Source organism: Mytilus californianus, unplaced genomic scaffold (genome assembly GCF_021869535.1).
Source record: "Mytilus californianus isolate M0D057914Y unplaced genomic scaffold, xbMytCali1.0.p SCAF_6, whole genome shotgun sequence".
Classification (NCBI taxonomy): Eukaryota; Metazoa; Mollusca; class Bivalvia; order Mytilida; family Mytilidae; genus Mytilus; species Mytilus californianus.
Genome location: NW_026262712.1, coordinates 39,662,870 through 39,681,665, shown reverse-complemented (window position 1 = coordinate 39,681,665; position 18,796 = coordinate 39,662,870). Strand labels below are relative to the sequence as shown.

The 18,796-nt window shown below is 35.9% G+C and overlaps 2 protein-coding genes across 2 annotated transcripts in view; both read left to right on the top strand.

Annotated features, from left to right (window-relative positions):
• LOC127706409 (sulfotransferase 1C4-like) overlaps window positions 1-18,796 on the top strand; it is a 96,660-nt gene that overhangs the window by 60,029 nt on the left and 17,835 nt on the right. The window lies entirely within an intron of this gene.
• Window positions 8,377-18,666, top strand: LOC127705636 (complement C1q-like protein 4). Its single transcript, XM_052209963.1, has 3 exons — window positions 8,377-8,394; window positions 16,478-16,583; window positions 18,173-18,666. Exons 1-3 carry the CDS (start codon window positions 8,377-8,379, stop codon window positions 18,628-18,630), a joined length of 582 nt encoding a protein of 193 aa, XP_052065923.1. The 3' UTR covers window positions 18,631-18,666.

Genomic DNA, 18,796 nt, shown 5'->3' with positions numbered 1-18,796 from the left:
TGCACCTGTCCTAAGTCAGGAATCTGATTACAGTAGTTGTCGTCTGTTTATGTAGTTCATACGTGTTTCTCGTTTCTCGTTTTTATATAAATTAGACCGTTGGTTTTTCCGTTTGAATGGTTTTACACTAGTAATTTGTTTGGGGCCCTTTATAGCTTGCTGTTCGGTGTGAGCCAATGCTCCGTGTTGAAGGCCGTGCCTTGACCTATAATGGTTTACTTTTATAAATTGTAACTTGGATGGAGAGTTGTCTCATTGGCACTCATACCACATCTTCCTATATCTATTTGTTATTCAGTTCGTTGATATTGAGTTATTTTCCACTATGCTGCTTTCGTTATGGGATTCATGTTTACTGTCGAACAATGATACATTATTTCACTTAATTTTCACTGGGAGGGCGATTCACTTTTATTGTATATGCGGTACATTTTCATAGATGGAATCTTTTTCATTTTTCATCAAATAGGGTGTTCATTCAGCCGACTTGCTGACAAATAAAATAAAGTCAGAGGGATTTGACAATGCTTAGTTTGTGAGTAAAAGTATTGATTCTTATTTACATGTAAATAAATGTATGAATGTGGTAGATAATAGAATATCACATTTTGAAAATAATTTAGAAGTAAAAAATAGAGTACATAATACGCCTATTTCCAGAATAAGAAATAAACTTCAAGAACTTTCAAAGCATTTTGTGTTTGTACCGGCCGACAAAGCAGCCAACAATGTGGTGGTGGTATGCCGTAAATACTACACGGACGTTCTTAAGAATAAAATTTTAAATTCATCTACATTCAAGTCCATGCGCAGAGTCATAGAGTTAACAAACATATCATAACCACATCACAGCTTAAGGCTTCTTCTGAACATTTGAAGGTCCCTACTATGTATTGGTTACCTAAACTACAAAAAAACAGTAAAATATCGGTTCATCTCGGCCTCTAGTAAATGTTCTACAACTAACCTTACGGTGATTTTAACAAGTTCCTTAACTAGTATCAAAGAGCTTATCATAAACTATTGTAATAAAATATATGAAAATAGTGGAATTAACTATTTTTGGAGTGTAAAAAATTCTTTGGATGTTTTTGATAAATTGCGTGCCTTTGATGGTCCTTTCGATTCTGTTGACAGTTTTGACTTTTCTTTTGATGTAATTTCTTTCATCCAGCTTTAAATTTTATAAATGAGGTACCAAAAGAAAGAATAAAGATTAATCTTTCAAATGGTTTATTTCATTATGACATGATTATTACATCATTAATTAGTATGTAATTGGTTGCTATATTGTGATGTCCACACTTGAATGAAATTAGCTTCTTTGTTATTCATACCATTCCAAAATATTTTATAGATTCTTGTGCAACACAGTTTGACCCAAAAGGGTGTCTCAGATTTTTCCTAGTGTATTTCATTCTCTCATAAACCTTCAATGAAGTTTGCAACCTCAATTCATAAGAGATCACTAAATAAAATTGGGTATAAAATTTGTTCTATTGATGTTTTTGGAAATCTGAGACACCCTTTTAACGATAACTGGTCAAGGAACAGTATGTGTGAAAATCAGGCATATAGGGGCACCCATCTAGGAGCTAATTTCATTTAAAAATACATTTTCATGACAAAAATGAATGTGTCACAATTGAATAAATAAGGATTTTCCTACTTGTACCCCATTAACTTCAATATTTAAACATTCTCCTCAAGAAATTCTAGCATAAACATCAGCAACATTTATTGTTGTACAATTACATTTGTTTAATATCTGTTCTTTATATTTTGATTCCCTCTATAGCTCCAAATAGTTGTTTTGTTTTTCCCCTGGCAGCTCCAATAAAGAAATGTATTTTTATTTGGAATTCATTTTCTTCATTTTTTCATAAATCCCTAATCAACCTCTTTTTCATAATTGTTATTTTTATTGCTGGTCAGTGGTCGTAAAGCTATCAAATGATTATATTGATTAACCACATAGTACTGCCGACATGTTCTTATCTTGTATCAGTCAGACATGTGCATTTGTTTATCAAACTAATTATCATCAAAACTCATTAACAGTGCAAGACTTGTAAATATTTTTTTCTTCTGTGGTTTTTGAATATTAAGGAGTAACAAAAACAGCTGAAAATGAAATTTTGATAAAATTTAGTTGCTTTTGTATTGTGCTACCTTAATTGATAAATTCAACAACACTTACCATTATCTTGATGATATTTTTTCGTTAAATAATCAAGAATTTTCTCATTATACTGCCGAAATATACCCAAAGGAACTTACTTTAAATAAATCAAATGTAAACGGTAACAACTGTCCTTTCCTAGATTTAGATATTTCGGTTTTACACGGGAAACTCCACATTAAAATTTACGACAAAAGGGACGATTTTTCGTTCCCTATTGTTAATTTTCCCTTTTTGGATGGTGATGTTCCTTTGGCAACATCTTACGGTGTTTATATTTCACAACTCGTTCGCTATGCCCGTGTCTGTTGCGACTTTTTTTATTTCAACGAACGTAATCTATGTATTACTGGTAAATTATTAAGCCAGGGATTTCGTTACCACAAATTACTTAAAACCTTTACTAAATTCTTCCACAGATATAAAGATTTGGTTTTGAAGTTTGGTTGTACCTGTAGAAAACTTATTTCAAATGGAATTGCACATCCTTATTTTTTCGGCAATATTGTTTACCGTGCCCGGAAATTAAGAAACGATCCTGGTAAATTTATCGATCCTTTAAATAAATTTATTCTAAAAGGTTACTAATTCAACACTGTAATTAGATCATTAGATATTGTTTTTATTGGTGCTGATATTTATTTTGTTATCAGTAAATTAAAAGCAAACTAAATATTATTGTTATATACATATACACATTCATGGATCTACAATCTGTCGATACCTGTATCTTGGCATTCACAAGGTCATGTTTTACTCTGACTGTTTATTACGTCTTTACACTATATCCATCGGATGTTGGATGTGTACGGATTGATAATTTAGTCTTAGATGCATGATTTTTGTAATAGTTGTTAGTGGCTTTGAACTAGCTGTCAGTAACTGCAAGTACTCTCAGATCTATACTTAGTGTTTTTTTGTTGTTTGGATATACAAGTACCCGGCCATAATCACTTGTAATTGTAATATTTGTATTTTTATCCATCTGATGAGTTAAAATTGAGAATGGAAATGGGGAATATGTCAAATAGACAACAACCAGACCCAGCTTCTTTCAACTGATTGTTATAGTTCGTCCCAGGTCAGGGGGGAGGGTTGGGATCCCGCTAATATGTTTAACCCCACCACATTCTGTATGTGTGTGCCTGTCTCTAGTCAGGAGCCTGTAATTCAGTGGTTGTCGTTAGTTTATGTGTTACATATTTGTTTTTCGTTCATTTTTTGTACATAAATTAGGCCGTTAGTTTTCTAGTTTGAATTGTTTTACATTGTCATTTCGGGGCCTTTTATAGCTGACTGTGCGGTATGGGCTTTGCTCATTGTTGAAGGTCGTACGGTGACCTATAGTTGTTAATCTCTGTGTCATGTGGTCTCTTGTGGAGAGTTGTCTCATTGGCAATAATACCACATCTTCTTTTTATATTACAAATTACAAAAATGAATAGCGTAAAAATAAGTGCTTTTCTTACTAAACATGTTCAATTTTACTTTTTAATAATTCGTCCGGATATATATGAAGGGTTTAATTTATCCATTCTAATGACATTTCATCATTGAATACATAAACCTTGCACAGTAAAGCACATTGATTGCCACCGAAAACTATGCTTAAGTTTTTGGTTTCTGTCTTTATCTAGTGTACTAGACATCGCATACTAACGAAACGTCATTGATGAATACATCTTGGATAAAGAGCGTTCACACAACGGCCTACATTTTACGTCTGAGTGACTGGTTACGTTTTCAGTTTATGTTTATATCCAGGGAAAAAGTCACAAAAAATGAGAAACCTGTTGTTATATTTAATTTATACATGTTTAAAAACCAAACTCCGAATTTGTCCTGTTTCGTTGTCTTTATGGTGTTTTTGTTTAGTACCGTTCATTGCAAATTACTGTACTAACTCTTAATTGTGCATTTTAACACCTCGAAGTAAATCAATATGTTGAAATTATGTAATTACTATTATATGAAATAATAATACTGTTGACAATTTTTCGAAACTTATTTTATCAAGCACTACAACTTTTTTAAGAAAACAAGCCTTAAAATACGTTGCACTCATGGATTTAATACTCCCAAATATTTTCTACACACTAATAGCAAACTGAGGACGATGTTTTGCATATCATCATGACCTTCATGTGACATTTACCTCAAGATTGAAATACTATATTTTTAGAGTTATTTTTGCGAAATCTTTCAGAAACTGGATTGCAAATAGATGCTCCATATGAGTGGGTTCCACTTGGTCCAACATCAAACATCCGCAACATCCAGGTGCTTTGATTTTAAATATCAAATGTTAGTAATGTCAAATAGTTCATTCGTTACAAAAAAATAAAAGATTTTAAAAAAAAAATTTCGAAAGAGGCAACATATGTTCCTCTCGATATTTTTAGCAAAGGGTATAATACTATTACAAAAACGCGCAAAGAACGGTAAAGTATAAACAATTTCATAAACCGATGACTATTTTTTAGAAAATCATAATAATTACAATGAACTAGGTATGTCTGGTACATTCTAATAGAAGATGCGCTCATTAACCTGCTCATTTATCAGTTGTTATTTAAAATTATTTAATGTTTTAATTTTTGAAGCATTTTTAAGCGAGTGTTTGTGACCAAGTTATGAAACACGCGTGTGTTTATCATTCAGTAAGTACAGTTCGAGTTAAAATTAATATAGATGACTTAACATGCATACAAAGTGTATACTATATTTTTGTATATAAACTGTGTACATAACTCAGATTATTTTTATATCGTATATCGGCTTCACTCAGCTTCTTCTTTATCGCGTAAAAACAGCCGCAATCAACTGTACGGTGCTTAAGCTGTATGGTAAGTTTGGATTTTTAAATTGTAAATATCATCAATTATATCTAATTCATCAAATGAATATTGTCAGTTTTTGCATGTCCAATAATCACACAAAACCACAAAGAAAGTCCATCAAACCTAAACAATTCCACATCAGTAATGATCGCACTAACAGTGATAATGCATCGCACCAAATGTCAAAATGAATCGCTTTCATTAACTTTGTTCTAGATCATGTTCCTTTAATAACATACTTTTGAACTTTAATCATTTTATTTTACATTGTAAAGTCATATTCTAATGACATTGTATTAAAAAATACATTCAAATCAATTATGTTGTATTTTCAAAACTTAAATAAACAGTTTTTTCCTCATCATCCTTTATTCTACATTATAGAAATACTCGCATATGACTGAAAATGAAACATCTGGATTCGCACTTTATATACACTAATTATGTTAAATAGACCGTCATTTTTTAAAAGCGTTGACGTTGTCTCATTTATTCTCTTAGCCTTTTCATTTTGATAGGAATGGTAACATGAGTAACCATCAATGTCTGCTGTTCTTTTATGGGTATATTGTCTATGTAATTCAAATTTGATTGATTGATTGTTGGTTGCTTAACGTCCAGTAGCAAATATGTCAGTCATGTTTAGGATGAGAACAAATTAGCAACAAATACAACATTCGGGGAAATTTGGACTGTCACTAAAAAATGAAGGTATATTGAATAGAGACAGACATTTTAACTTGCAACAAGACACATACGGACCCATAATATAGTTGGTGCGTTGGTTCATGAAGTGCAGAAAATGTGGTACGCTCTTTACACGAGGCATCAGATTTAACGTCTTCATTGTCCGGACGTAGCTGCGTACATGCACTTGTACATCCTGCACAACCGCTAGGCTCAAGCTAGCAGCCACTCGCTAGCAGCTACTCCGCTAGCAGCCAGTTTTCAGATTTGTCTATAAACCCAAAAATTGCAAAAGACTCAAATGTTTTGTTTTGTTTTTTCACTATATATAACGTTTTGTTAATTAAACAATCGAAGACACTATGCATGAGTTTTAGGGGTGGACCCAGGATTTTTGAAGGGAAAAGGGGGAGCTATTTGCCAAAAACTATATATATATACCGCCGATCGGAGGGATGCAAAAAATTGTTGAACGATTTTATGCCGAAAAAAAAGAAGATGTTTTTTCGTTGAAAGGGGACTCCGAGGGAGGTGTACCACTGACTTTAACATTTTCACTTTTTTATCAAGAATCAAAAAAACATTTGTATATTTATTAGCACACCGCGTTGCATGTTGAAAGGGGGAGGAATAAATTTTGAAAAAATATAGAACACTGCAGAAGATGAGAAAAAAGGAATTTCTTTTTTAAAACACAATGCTACGCAGCCTTTTTCTTTACCAAAATTAACCCTAAAAACATGGAAATGTCAATAAAATTTTGCCGGCCCCCAAAAATGAGCCTGCATAGAACCTGGTAAACATGAATGACTATTGGGAAGCTAACCGACGATAACAGTCGGCCGCTTACTGTCCAAGAGGCCAACCTTCAATAATATTCCTGAGCCTGCGATAATATTCATGAGATGACCTGTGCTTGATGAAGTGTTTTAAGAAAATATCAATTATAAGGATAAATAATGTTTGCTGATTATATTTGATATTGCTATAAATAACAATAAATCCTTAACTCAACGGGTGTCTTCTTCGAGGTCTACCTTTAATTAATGAATTATAAAAAGAGAACGCTTACGTAAATCGATAATTACAAATATTTTTCGGTAAATTATAAAAAATGCCAATTGAAACATCAATGAATAGCCTTTTATATTTAAACATTAAGCTGAACCAAAAATACAGTATACAGATGCTTTTTAGTAAAGACACAGTCCAAATAAAATTACAAAATGGTTCTTATTAAATTCTCTTACATGCCGACATGATTTTTTACTGGATTTAAATCACTTTCAGAATTATACAGTACTCATATTATATACAATCGTTTTCAACCATATTTAACAGTTCAGACTAAAGATAAAACCAGTTACTCCCACCCTATGCTGACAAAGTCGTATGGATTTAGGGCATATGTACTATTAGCCAGTTAAGCGGTAACATCTGGTACCATGGCCAACGTGAATAATCTCTAGGTTTGAACAACCGGCAATGGTTAAGTTGGACAAGGTGACATCAGAATATCAGGACCCCCCCAAAAAAAAATACCTGCTGACCAACTAGTACGGGTCTAGGCATAAATGCTTATGGCCATTTTAGAGGCAATGTCGTCTTCTTCTACCTCTTGTATCATGGCCAACGTGACAATTCTATTAGTTTGGCCAGCCAGCATTAGTTAAGTCGGACTATGTGACATACAAGGATACCAGGACCCCTTACAAGCTGAAAATCTCGTACGGGTCTAGACATAAACGCTTTGGGCCATTTTTGAGGCATTCTATTTTTCTACCGCTGGTATCATTGCCAACGTGATCAATCTCTTAGATTGATCAGCCGGCAGTAGTCGGACTATGTGACAAACCAGGTACCCCCAACCCTATGCTTAAACTCGTACGGGTCTAGAGCATCAGTGCTGTGAGCCAGTTTAGTGGCAATGTATACTTTTACCCCCGGTATCATGGTTAACGTTAATAATCTCTTAGTTTGGCCAGCCGGTAATAGTTAAATTGGACTGTGTGATACAAAACAGGTACCCCCACTTTTTTTCACCGTATGCTTGCAAAGTGTACCGGTATAGAGCATCAGTGAATATGAGCCATTTTAAAGGCAATCTCTACTTCTACCTCTAGTACCATGGTCAACGTGGAGAATTTTTAGTTTAGCAAGGCGGCAAAAGTTAAGTCAGACTATGTGACAAACCAGGTACCCCACCCCACCCCTCACCCAATAGAAAAAGCTCGTATGATTCAAGGGCATAAATGCTAAGGGCCATTTTAGGGTCTTAGTTTGGCCAGTCGGCAATAGTTAAGTCGAACTATGGTACATACCCGATACCCCGAATCCCTCACCCTATGCTGACAAAATCGTACGGATCTAGGGCATAAGTGCTATGAGGCCAACGTGGAGAATCTCTTAGTTTGGCCAGCCGATAATAGTAAAGTTGGACAATGAGACAAACCAAGTGCCCCAGGCCTATAATGAAAACTCGTACTGGTCTAGAGCATCAGTGCTATGAGCCATTTTAGAGGCAGTGTATTATTCTACCTCTGGTATCATGGTTAACGTGAACAATCTCTTAATTTGGCCAGCCGGTAATAGTTACATTGTACTATGTGACATAACAGTGTTCCCCCCTTTTCAACCTATGCTGATAAACTCGTACGGGTCTAGGGCATGAGTGCAACGAGCCATGTAAGAGGCAATATATACCGCTACATCTGGTAATATGGTCAATGTGGAGAATCTGAGCTTGGCCAGCTAGTTAAGTCAGACTATGTGACAAACCAGGTACCCCCAAACTTTCACCCAATAGTGACAAAAAAGTAAATTAACAAAAATACCAAACTCCAAAGGAAATTCAAAACGGAAAGTCCTTTATAAAATGGCAAAATAAAAAGCTCATACACATCTAACGGAAAAAACAACTGTCATATTCCTGGCGTGGTACAGGCATTCCTGACTTTGTACAGACATTTCCTTATGTAGAAAATGGTGGATTAGACCTAGTTTTATAGCTAGCTAAACCTCTCACTTGTATGACAGTCGCATATAATATCATTATATTGGCAACAATGTGTGAGCAAAACAAACAGATATAATCGGAAAAAAACTTCAAAAATCGGGGTACAGCAGTCAACATTGTAATATAATCACTATGAAAACAAATAACTGTTTCAACAAAGAAACACGAAATGGCATATAGACAAAGTACATAAGCAAAAATGAAAGAAAAGAACTCAATATTGACCATAGCACAATTAACACTATGCGGGATGTATCAGTACAGATCCACGTCATAAGTATATAATCAAAAACAAGTTCGTATGGGTCAAGGGCATAAGTGCTGAAGGCAATTTTAGAGGAAATGTCTTCAACCTCTTGTATCATGGACAACGTGGAGAATCTCTTAGTTTGACCAGGCGGCAATAATTAGGTCGGACTATGTTACATACCTGGTACCCGACTAAAAAATCGTACGGGTCTAGGGCATAAATGCTATGAGCCATTTTAGAGGCAATCTTCGCCTCTACCTCTGGTACCATGGTCAACGTGGAGAATCTCTTAGTTTGACCAGGTGGCAAAAGTTAAGTCAGACTATATGACCAGGTACCCCTACCTTACACCCAATAGTGACAATCTCGTATGGGTCAAAGTCATAAGTGCTCCGGGCCTTTTAGAGACAATATCTTCTTCTACCTCTTGTATCATGGCCATCATGGAGAATCTCTTAGTATGGCCAGCCCGCAATAGTTAAGTCGGACAATGTGATATGCCAGGATCCCCAACCATATGCTGACAAACTCATACTGGTGTAGGACATAAGTGCTTTAGACCATCTTAGAGGCAATGTCTTCCTCTTCCCTTTGTAGTATTGGATTAAAGAGAATAAAATATTGTATGGAAACATGGTTAACGTGGAGAATCATTCAATTTGGCCATCCGGCAATCGTTAAGTCGGACTATGTTACATACCAGTTACTCCCACATTTCACCAAATAGTGACAAGCTCGTATGGGTCAAGAGCATAAGTGCTAAGGGCCATCTTTGAGACAATATCTTCTTCTACTTCCTGTATCATGGCCAACGTGGAGAATCTCTTAGTTTGGCGAGCCGGCAATAGTCAAATCGAACTATGTTACATACCCGGTACCCAAAACCCTATGCTGACAAACTCATACGGGTGAAGAACTTAAGTGCACTAGACCATCTTAGAAGCAATGTCTCCGTCTTTGTCTGGTAGTATTGAATTAAAGAGAATAAAGTATTGTATGGTACAATGGCTAATGTGGAGAATCTTTTAGTTTGGCTGTCCGACAATAGTGAAGTCGGACTATGTGACATACCAAATCCCCCCACGCCTCCCCCCACCTGATTCAGACAAACTCGTACGGGTCTAGGGCATAAGTAGTATTAGCCATTTTAGAGGCAATGTCTACCTTGATCTCTAATACCACGGGAAACGTGGAGAATCTCTTAGTTTAGATAGCCGGCAATAGTTTAGTCACACTATATGACATACTAGGTACCTAGGTATCCCTCCTCCTCCTATTTAAGCAATGCTGGCAAACTCGTTTGGGTAAAGGACATAAATGCTTAGTACCATTTTATAGGGCAATGATTCCTCTACCTTTTTGTATCATAGCCAACATTGAAATCTTTTAATTTGGCCATCCGGCAAAAGTTAAGTCGGACTATTTGACATACTTAGTCCCCCCAACCGATACTGACAAACTCGTACAGATCAAGGGCATAAGCGGTAAGGGTCATTTTAGAGGCAATATCTTCGTCTACCTCTTGTATCATGGCCAACGTGGAAAATCTCTTAGATTGGCCAGCTGGCCAGAGTAAAGTCGGACTATGTAACATACCAGGTACCTTAAACCCTATGCTGACAAACTTGTATAGGTCTAGGGCATAAGTGTTATAGACCATCTTAGAGGGAATGTCACCCTCTACCTCATGTAGTACTGATTTTAGTGAATAAAGTATTGTATGGTACCATATGGGACATTTTAGAGACAATGTCTACCTATACCTCTAGTACCATGGCCAACGTGGAGAATCTCTTAGTTTGACCAGCCGGCAATAAATAAGTGGGTCAATGTGATATATAACAGGACCCCCCACCCCCCTCCCCTTGTCACCATATGCTTCTAAAGAGTACAGGTATAGAGCATCAGTGAAATGAGCCATTTTAGAGGCAATAGATACTTCTACCTCTGGTAAAGTTGGACAATGAGACAAACCAGGTATTCCCAACTTTGAAAACTGGTACTGGTCTAGAGCATCAGTGCTATGGGCCATTTTTGAGGCAATGTATACTTCTACCTTTGGTATCATGGTTAACGTGAAAAATATCTTAGTTTGGTCAGCCGGTAATAGCTACAGTGTTTCTCCTGTTTCAGCCTATGCTGACAAACTCGTACGGGTCTAGGGCATAAGTGCAAAGAACCATTTAAGAGGCAATATCTACCTCTACCTCTGGTACCATTGTCAACGTGGATATTCTCTTAGTTTGGCCAGGCGGCAATAGTTAAGTCAGACTATGTGACAAAGCAGGTACCCCCACCCTTCACTCAATAGCGACAAGCTCGTATGGGTCAAGTGCAAAAGTGCTAATGGCCATTTTAGAGGAAATGTCTTCTTCTACCTCTTGTATCATGGCTAACGTGGAGTATCTCTTAGTTTGGCCAGCCGGCAATAGTTAAGTCGGACTATGTTACAAACCCGGTACCCAAACTTCCTGTCCCTATGCTGAAAAAATCGTACGGGCATAAGTGCTATGAACCATTTTAGAGGCAATCTGTACCTCTACCTCTAGTACCATGGTCAACGTGGATGTTCTCTTAGTTTGGCTAAGCGGCAATAGTTAAGTCAGACTATGTAACAAACCAGGTACCCCCACCCTTCACCCAATAGCGACAAGCCCCACCCTTCACCCAATAGCGACAAGCTCGTATGGGTCAAGTGCATGAATGCTAAGCGCAATTTTAGAGGCAATATCTTCTACCTCTTGTACCATGGCCAACGTGGAGAATCTATTAGTTTGGCGAGCCGGCAATAGTTTAATCGGACCATGTTACATACCCGGTACCCCAAACCCTATGCTGACAAACTCATACGGGCGGAGCATCTCTTAGTTTGGCTAGCCGGTTGTAGTTTATTAAACTGGTTTTAGAATGAATGTGTCTATTACCGATTCAAAAATCCTTTGAGTAAATCAATATTAATTCCAAAATATGCCAGCTTTATACCTGACAACAGTATCGTAACTATATCCCTTCTGAATAAGTGTGTTTATAGATTTGGTTAGCTTTTGAGGTGAATGACGATATTGTTGTGCTTTGTATAGAATATTACCATAAAAGATTGGATTTGAAATACATGAACGTATAAGATGTCTGCATGTTGATTTTTATTTATGAATGCTTTTAGAGAATAAAGAATTATATAGTACCATGCCCAACGTGGAGAATCTTTTAGTTTGGCCAGTCGGTAATAGTAAAGTCGGACTACGTGACATACCAAGCCCCCCCCCCCCAACCGATGCTTACACACTCGTACAGGTCTAGGGCATCAGGGGCGGATCCAGCCATTTATAAATGTATAAATGGGCGCGCGAGGGGGTGTGGGGGGGGGGGGGTTGTTGTTCCTAACCCAGGATAAGGGGGGTGGGGGGTGGGGTGGGGGGGGGGTTCCAACATTATGTCCCCATTCAAATGCATTGATCGTCAAACCCCCCCCCCCCCCTGGATCCGCCAAGGGTCTAAGGTACTAAGGGTCATTTTAGAAAGTCTTAGTTTTTTAGTAGCCGGCAATAGTTAAGTTGGTCTATGTGATATATAACAGGTAACCACCCACCCCCTCCCACCCCCCCCCCCCCCCCTCCCTTGTTCACCATATGCCTTCAAAGTGTATGGGTATAGAGCATCAGTGATATGATCCATTTTAAGGGCACTGTCTTTTTCTTTCTCTGGTATCATGGCCAACGTGGTGAATCTTTTAGTTTGGCTAGCCGGTAATAGTTTACTCGGAATATGTAACATGTAAGGTACCCTACTTCACCCCATCCCTTATGCTGACAAGCTCGTATGTAAGTAAGTAAGTGCTTAAACCAATTTAGAGGCAATTTCTACCTTTTCTACGTCCGGTTCCAGACCGACGTGGATAATCTCGATCTTGTCTTAAACAGCCCGCCGTAGTTTACATCACCAGCAGTCAGCACTTCGGTGTTGACATGAATATAAATTATATGGTCATTTTTATAAATTAACTGTTTGCAAAAGTATGAATTATTCGAAATACTAAGGATTTTCTTATCCCAGGCATACATTTGTAGATCACCTTAGCCGTATTTGGCACATTTTTTTGGAATTTTGGGTCCTCAATGCTCTTCAGCTTTATACTTGTTTGATCTGAGCGTCACTGATGCGTCTGATGTATCAAATTATAAGCCTCGTACCTTTAATAATTAGTTATAATTAGTTGGACTACGTGACATACAGATATCATCTTCTCAACCCTATGCTGACAAAATCGTTCGGGTCTAGGGCATAAGTGTTGTGGAGAAAAATAGTAGAAACAAGTAACAATCGACAGAGAAATTCAAAGTGGTCAACTCTAAAAAAAAACCGTTGATGGGTTATTTGCCTCTAAGACAATTAAACCCACAGTCTTGATGGATTCAGAGACATTCAAAATACCATCCGTTTCAGAATGCAAATATAAATTTCCAAGTGATGTATAGCACGGATTTTTTTAAAAGTTGGTCCAAAGTTTGGGTCCGACACCCTACCCCACCCTAACTTTAAAAGTTAATAAAAATGTTCCTACTGCAATACTTTTTTCCACACTAGGTGCAACTGAAAGTTGGGACCCTTAGACATGCTTGACTAAAAAATCCAGGTGGGGTATAGCACGGATTCTTTTAAAAATTGGTCCAAAGTTGGGGGTCCGACACCCTACCCCAACCTAACTTTAAAAGTTAATTAACATTTTCCTACGGCAAAACTTTTTTCCACACTAGATGCAAATGAAAGTTGAGACCCTTAGACATGCTTGACTAAAAAATCCAGGTGGGGTATAGCACGTCGGATTTTTTTTAAAATTGGTCCAAAGTTGGGGTCTGACACCCTACCCCAACCTAACTTTAAAAGTTAATAAAAATTTTCCTACGGCAATACTTTTTTCCACACTAGGTGCAAATGAAAGTTGGGACCCTTAGACATGCTTGACTTAAAAATCCAGGTGGGGTATAGCAAAAAAAAATTCAAATTGGTAATATAGCTTATTAGTTATATCCTTGTACACCATACTTTGATTGCTTAAAATAGACCCTACGTGTCATGAAAACTAAGCGAAACTCACTGTTACAGAAAGAGAATAATTGCGAAAACAGATTTGTCTGATATGAAAGTATTAAAGTACGGACGCAACTTTGTATTCTTGTAGTGTAGAAATATTGTTACTTTTAAGGATGCCGAGAATATGGAAAGCTATTTCACACAATATCGCATTAATATTCTGATGGAAAAGTCGATACCATGTAACAAGAAAATTTGGCCAACATTTAAATAATTTTATTTTTTTAGTGTTGACAGTTGAAGTCTTAAAGCGTGCAGCATGATGTTAAAAGCACATACTATTGTTTTTAAAATATTGATCAGGAAGTGAAATTTCAAAATTTATTGAATAGTGTTTTCGACTTCTAAATTCAAGATAAAACAGATATAGTAGTGGTTATATAAAATAAAAACGTTTTAGTAAGTTTGAATCTTATGCAACTTTTGGGTTTATAGACATATCTGAAAACTGGCTGCTAGCGAAGTGGCTGCTAGCGAGTGGCTGCTAGCTTGAGTCTAGCTGCACAACCAAGAGGAATGTTTCACTGACAGTCGGAAGAAGACCAAACTGACCATATTTTTATCAACCAGTCACCCTTGAGGAGAATTCAAATTTGATGTCAGTAATACATTCAACAGCACAATTTTTTATTTATAGAAATAGTATACGAAGACCTAAAATTTGTTTCGGGGATAATCGCCTTAAACTAAAGACTTAAAATGCGAATCGCTGTTTGTTCTGCCGTGTGTTTTATGGGTGCGTTTATTTGTGTTTTGTTTGATTTTTTTTTTTTTTTTTTTTTTTTGGGAGGGGGGAGGAGGGTGTTTTGTTGTGTTATTGTTGCTAGATTTTGTTATTTTCTAAATTATTGGGTGATGTAATGCATAGGTTTATGTGCGTTGAACTTGCTTCTTATATGAAAATGCATATTTGTTTTCTTAACAACACTTTAAAGACGATTAAGTTATGAATTCCTAATGATTCTCGCCCTCGTAACACCATCACAATTTTAGGGTAGTACCCAGCCGATTCACCCCTCTCAAATACATCCGTGAAAATTATTCATTAAAATTTGCCTATGTAATATCATACGTAAACTTATAAGACTCCTGGATTCAATGATTTTTAAAGATTGTTTACTCATATGCCATGATCTGACAAATGTTTGTCCCTCAACGGGATTTGAACTCACACCTTTGATACACTACAGCACCAATCGCTTAGCCTCATGTCCAGCGCTCTAGACCACTCGACTGCATCCGCTATATAAACATATAACTTCAATAGTCGTAGTGTTATATATATATATATATATATATTTATTAGGGTCTGGATGGGGGTCCTTAATTTCTGTATTCTTTGACTTTTGAGTGCTTTGTTTTCTTTTTTGTCTTTAAAAATAACGCTTATTTTGTAAAATACTCACGAAACTAATTTTATTATTTATTCTTTTTCCAAGAATATGCTTTCTATATTTGTATATTGGTCATTGTATTAATTTAGTTTTATATTACATAATTCTTAAATTTTCAACAGTTATTTTCTTGTACGCCATTATTCTTTATTCTTTATTCTTTGGCTAATTTTTCTCTTAATCATAATAATATTTGGCCCTTATTGTTTATTCTACAAACCCCATCCATACCCTCATATATTGTATAACTATTCTACAAACCCCATCTATACCCTCATATATTGTATAACTATTCTAGCATCTTTATCTGAACTGTAACAAATGTTCTTATATAGCATTACGCCTTGTAGTTTACAGCGACAAATCATGAAATGATTCTCCCCTATTTTTAGGGGAAAAAAAGGTCAATTCATTCATTTTTCATCATTTGTAATTGTGAATATATTTAAATTTGCCAGAGGAAAACATTTACAACGACTTCTTCTCTTTGAAAATTTCTATAGTCTACGGTTTCCGTCTACGTTTTGTTTGCTAGCGGAATGAATTCGCACCAACTAAACTCTTTGAAGGTGTTTGTAAGTAGCCTATTGCACCCGACAATTTATAATCATACCCAGTGTATCCTTATTCAGTAACAATTGATCTTTAGTAGATAGTTGTCTCATAGGGAATTAAACCTCATCCACATAACATACATAAGTCTACTTTTGGACCTCTAAATATATTTAATTGGTGACAGTTTCTATGGAACGCCACAGCTGCCTTATGAATATCGTTATCACAAGGCAGCTGTGGCGTTCCTTAAGTTTCTATTCAAGTTGGAAATATTACAAGAATAATCAAGTGAATAGCATGGTAATGAAATATACATTACACAGCTTGTACTAGACTAAACCGAAAGTATATTTTTCATTTTTTTTTCTCGGTATCAAATTGCATAACCTCAGCACGCAAAATATACATTATAATTTTGAGAATCACACATACAAAAAGCTGTTCTAAGATAGATCACGCTAGCATTTGTCAGTCGTTATATCTCTAACAAGCATGTTGATTTCTTGGATTGTGGCCCTTAATATGGTAACCTATGCAGGCTCGATGAGTTCTTGCCGAACAACAGACGGTAAGTAGGTAAGGTTTAGATGATAACCAACAATACTAATTCATAACAGAAACCACTTCGAATAAGCTAAACAATACAACACGAAATAATTGGAAAACTAAAGCTTTACAATCCGCCATCCGATATAACTGGCATATCGAGTGCTATTGAACACCAGTCGTCCTGATGGTCAAAATAATTAAGACGAAATCAAAACAAGATAAATGAACGAAAGTGTGACCTTCAAATTTATAGCATATTAGGGATGATGTCAGTTTTTAAAACTATCTATAAAAATTAGTTATTAGTTGTAATTGGCTTTGAACTAGCTTTCAGTAACTGCCAGACAGTACTATTACTTCGGTGCTTTGTTTCTATTGATTTTAGATTAATTGTTTTGTGTCCCGTACCGATCTTTTGAGTTAAGCAAATTGCTACTGATTTTAACAGTTTGTTCTTATGTTGTGCTGTTACATCACTGTTCAAGGTCAGAGGAGGATTAACCCTGCCACATTTTGTATGTGCCTGTCCCATGTCAAAAGCATGTGGTTCAGTCGTTGTCGTTGGTTCATGTCTAACATATTTGTTTTTTTATAAATTGTTTTGTTATTGATTAGCCCTTTGGTTTCCGCGTTTGAATTGTTATCTATTTCCATTCCGGGGCCTTTTATAGCCAACTATACGGTATGGGTTTTTCTCATTGCTGAAGGCTGTACGATTGCCTATAAGTGTTTCATCCACTTCATTTGAACTCTGGTGGATAGTTGTCTCATTGGCAATCATAAGGCATCCCCTTATTTTTAAATAGCTATTTAGTATTGTTGTTGTAATTCAATGTATCTGCGTTACCTGTACATTGAACTTCTATCAATAATTTTCTGCTTATCTCTAATAATAGCTAATGTAATTAGCAATAGCATGGTTGTAGTATATACATGTAATTAAAAGAATAGAGTGTGTGTGGTTTTTTTTTAACTTTATATGGTTGTAAAAGTTTTGATTATTTGCACATTTTTTTTTAAATGAGACCCTTCCGCGTTTTATACAAAATGTACGCTGGTCAACCGTTGGTATTCAAATGAAATTACAAAAAAAAAAGCATTATATTCTTAATTGAAAAACACACAGTCAAATACAATTCAATAGATTGATTATCTGATGTTCATCATATTGATATTTTAAAATATCAGATGCTCGACAAAATATCTCAAAGCCTTTTATGACTAGTTCGCTGCACTGACTCGACACAATCTCTTCTAATTGTGATTCGCAGCTGTGATTTTTTTTTATCAATATACAGAAAACCTGATTATCGGTACTTACTTAACCGAAAATACAATATGACCTTACCTATATGCATCGGGGTCATTTTTTGCGTATCAAACTGCAATAGTTCTATCACTTGAGTAAATGACAGTTGCGAATGAAAATACACAATACAAGTTTTAGCTTTAAGTAACTTACTTTAGATATTTGCATTTATTTTTACATGAAAGTCTTAAGTGACGAAAGTGATGCACTCACAAAAGAAAAAAAAAACTCATTTTTTTTCTCAATTTATGTGTCTGAATTTAATAAGTCTAAATAAAACAATTTTGAAACAATTTCAGGTCAGTATGATGTCACTGTGAATTACTGTGGTAAAAATGGTAAAGAAAATCCTGAATCGCCAGTTATTGCATTTTACGCCTTCGTGTCAAAAATGATAAAAAATCCGGGGGTTGGTCGACGACTGATATTTGATGTAGTGAAAACAAACCAGGGTAGTGGATATAACAGCCATACAGGTGTTTTTATCTGTCCCAAAACTGGGATTTACGTGTTTGTGTGGGTTGTTAGATTGTATTCTGCAAGACATTCAACTGAGTTAATGGTTAATAATTCCGTGTATGGATCCCTTTACCTTCGCAACACAAATTCCGATGGTACAGTTAGCGGTACTGTTGTTGCCCATGTGTCGAAGGGCGGTAGCGTTTACGTTCGTATACACTCTTCCCACGAAGGTTCGGGTATTATAAACAGTAATGAATATGGTAAAACAACATTTTCTGGATGGTTACTGAACTAAGCAGTTTGGTATAATTAATAAATGAAATATTTCAAATGTCTTATGTTTATTATATAGCATTCTCGATAGAATATAGATATCATTACCCTCAGTTAATAAGTAGAACTTCTTCGTTATCCAATGTTGACGTAAACTGCATTTTTTGTAATGTTAATGTTATTATTTT

Bases quoted from the DNA above. Each gene is read 5' to 3' on its own strand.
- LOC127705636 (XM_052209963.1), top strand. The intron at 16,584-18,172 runs GTAAGTAGGTAA...AAACAATTTCAG, and splicing joins TTCTTGCCGAACAACAGACG to GTCAGTATGATGTCACTGTG.